The 2,061-nt window shown below is 65.9% G+C and overlaps 1 protein-coding gene across 1 annotated transcript in view; it reads left to right on the top strand.

The window, feature by feature from the left end:
- Nucleotides 1–212: 212 nt before the first annotated feature.
- MNEG_9472 (glycerol dehydrogenase) overlaps nucleotides 213–2,061 on the top strand; it is a gene marked incomplete at both ends in the record, with an annotated part of 3,137 nt that continues 1,288 nt past the window's right edge. The window contains 3 exons of the mRNA XM_014042058.1: nucleotides 213–356; nucleotides 760–874; nucleotides 1,488–1,615. Of these exons, the coding sequence (XP_013897512.1) occupies nucleotides 213–356; nucleotides 760–874; nucleotides 1,488–1,615 (387 nt within the window). The remainder of the gene's footprint in view (nucleotides 357–759; nucleotides 875–1,487; nucleotides 1,616–2,061) is intronic.

Below are 2,061 nucleotides of genomic sequence, written 5' to 3'. Positions count from 1 at the left end.
CCACGTCGGCGCGCGGCGGCCCAGCACGCCCTGCGGGCAGGGAGCGACCCGGCCTTTCTGCTGACCGTGCCCGAGCCCTGGCCTCAAGCTTGGATGCGTTGTGCTTCCAGGCATCCCGCGCTGCCGCACCCGTTGCCTGCACCCAAACTGCCCCATCCTGTCGCTCAGATTTTACTTCTGAGCCACCCAGCCAGACAACATCGAAATTAGTCATGCAGACAGCACCACACCAGCCAAGCTTTTACTGGGAGACCACCACCACCACCACCACCACCCCACCTTGGCAGGTCGAGGGCATCGTTGAGACCATCAAGCGCCTCGGCTGCAAGACCGTCATTGGATCGGGCGGCGGCAAGGTGGGCCGAGCCGGGTCCGGGGAAAACCGCGACCGCACAAACATGCACCTTTGCAACCCCTTGGTGTGCGCGGGCTACGGCCGAGCCGGCCCGTCGCCGGCCGGCCTCGAGCCGGCAGTGCCGCGCCGTTGCAGGCGCAGATGGCGGCAGCTGCGCCCCGCCTGCTGCACGGGCACTCGGCTTGAAGGGATGTCCTCATGTGCACACAGCTGGGGACGCACCTGAGGGCCCCGCCCACGATGGGCGGCGCAGGCCTCGGTGCCGTCACTGTTCACGCCTCATGATACGCGTTGTATAGTGCCCGGCAGGGCGCCGGCTCACATACTCATCGAGTGACTGCTGCATTACCTCGCCCTGCCTGCACCCTGGCCATGCCCCTGCCCGCACCCGCCCGCCCCGCTAGGCCATCGACACGGCCCGCGCAGCCGCCCACCTGGCGGGCCTGGAGTTCGTGTCCTGCCCCACGTCAGCCTCCAGCGATGCCCCCTGCTCCGCGCTGTGCGTCGTCTACACACCAGGTGGGGCGGCAGCCCCGCGTGGCTGGGCCGGCGCCCCTGTTCTCCCCGGGGGGGCTACGCGTCGCGCCGAGTGCTGGTGTGCTGATTATGGTGGTGGCTGCTTGTGTGCATATTGGTGGTCACTGCCGGTTTTGTATGACGCGCCCTATCGACCCCAGAAGCGGAGCCCAGGTATTGCGATTTTGCATGTCGCAGGGGCGCGCTCCCGTCGCCTAGGCGTCCCCCGCCCCCACCTTCCCTCACTCCTGCCCTGCTGTCTCGCATGCACTTGCCCCCTGACGCAACACTCCTGATGCCAAGGCGCCTGCTCACACCTCTTACCCCTCGCTTGCACACCCCAAGCACACCCACCCACACCCACCCACCCCGCACAGACGCACACACGCACACACGCACAGACGCACAGACCGCACACACACACGCACACACACGCACACGCACACACACACACGCACGCACGCACGCACGCACGCACGCACGCACCCACGCACGCACGCACGCATGCACACACACACTCGCACACACACACACACACACACGCACACACACACGCACACACTCACACACCCACACATACACGTACTTCTCCCCACACACCCCACACAACCCCCAGATGGCAAGTTTGACCACTACATGCTGCTGCCCCGCCACCCCACCCTGGTGCTGGTCGACACCGCCGTCATAGCGCGCTCCCCAAAGAGGACCCTGGTGGCAGGCCTAGGGGACGCCCTCGCAACATGGGTGCGCGCGACCGCCTCGTTTCTACGTTATCATACTGTAACTTTTAAAAAGAAACTTCACTTAAATTTCATCAAATTCTAGTACAATTTTGTAGGAACATCTTGGGCTTCATGGCAATGCCGCCCAGGAGGTTTTGCCCGTTCGTTCTTTCGGCTGCAAGCGCGTGCTCACTTGTGCGCGACGAGCATCTGCCTGCATGCACGGACGCGCGCCTGGCGGTGCCGCAGCACCGGCAGGTCACCCCCAAGAGCGTGGGCGCGGCGGCGGTGCGGGCAAGCTCCAGGCTCCTGTGTGCCTATCGCTGTACGGGGCGCCAGCGGCACGGCCCGCTCCTGTGTGCATCGCGCGGTCGCGTCCCGTGCGCACACAGCGCACCTTCATCCGCCGCTGCACCGACCGGTGCGCTTCGGCCCCTCCACCGCCGCATTCACACCTGGCCCCCCCCC

This window comes from Monoraphidium neglectum, assembly GCF_000611645.1.
Source record: "Monoraphidium neglectum strain SAG 48.87 unplaced genomic scaffold scaffold01949, whole genome shotgun sequence".
NCBI classification, from domain to species: Eukaryota; Viridiplantae; Chlorophyta; class Chlorophyceae; order Sphaeropleales; family Selenastraceae; genus Monoraphidium; species Monoraphidium neglectum.
The sequence above is the reverse complement of the archived record's forward strand: the minus strand, read 5'-3'. Positions and strand labels throughout refer to the sequence as shown.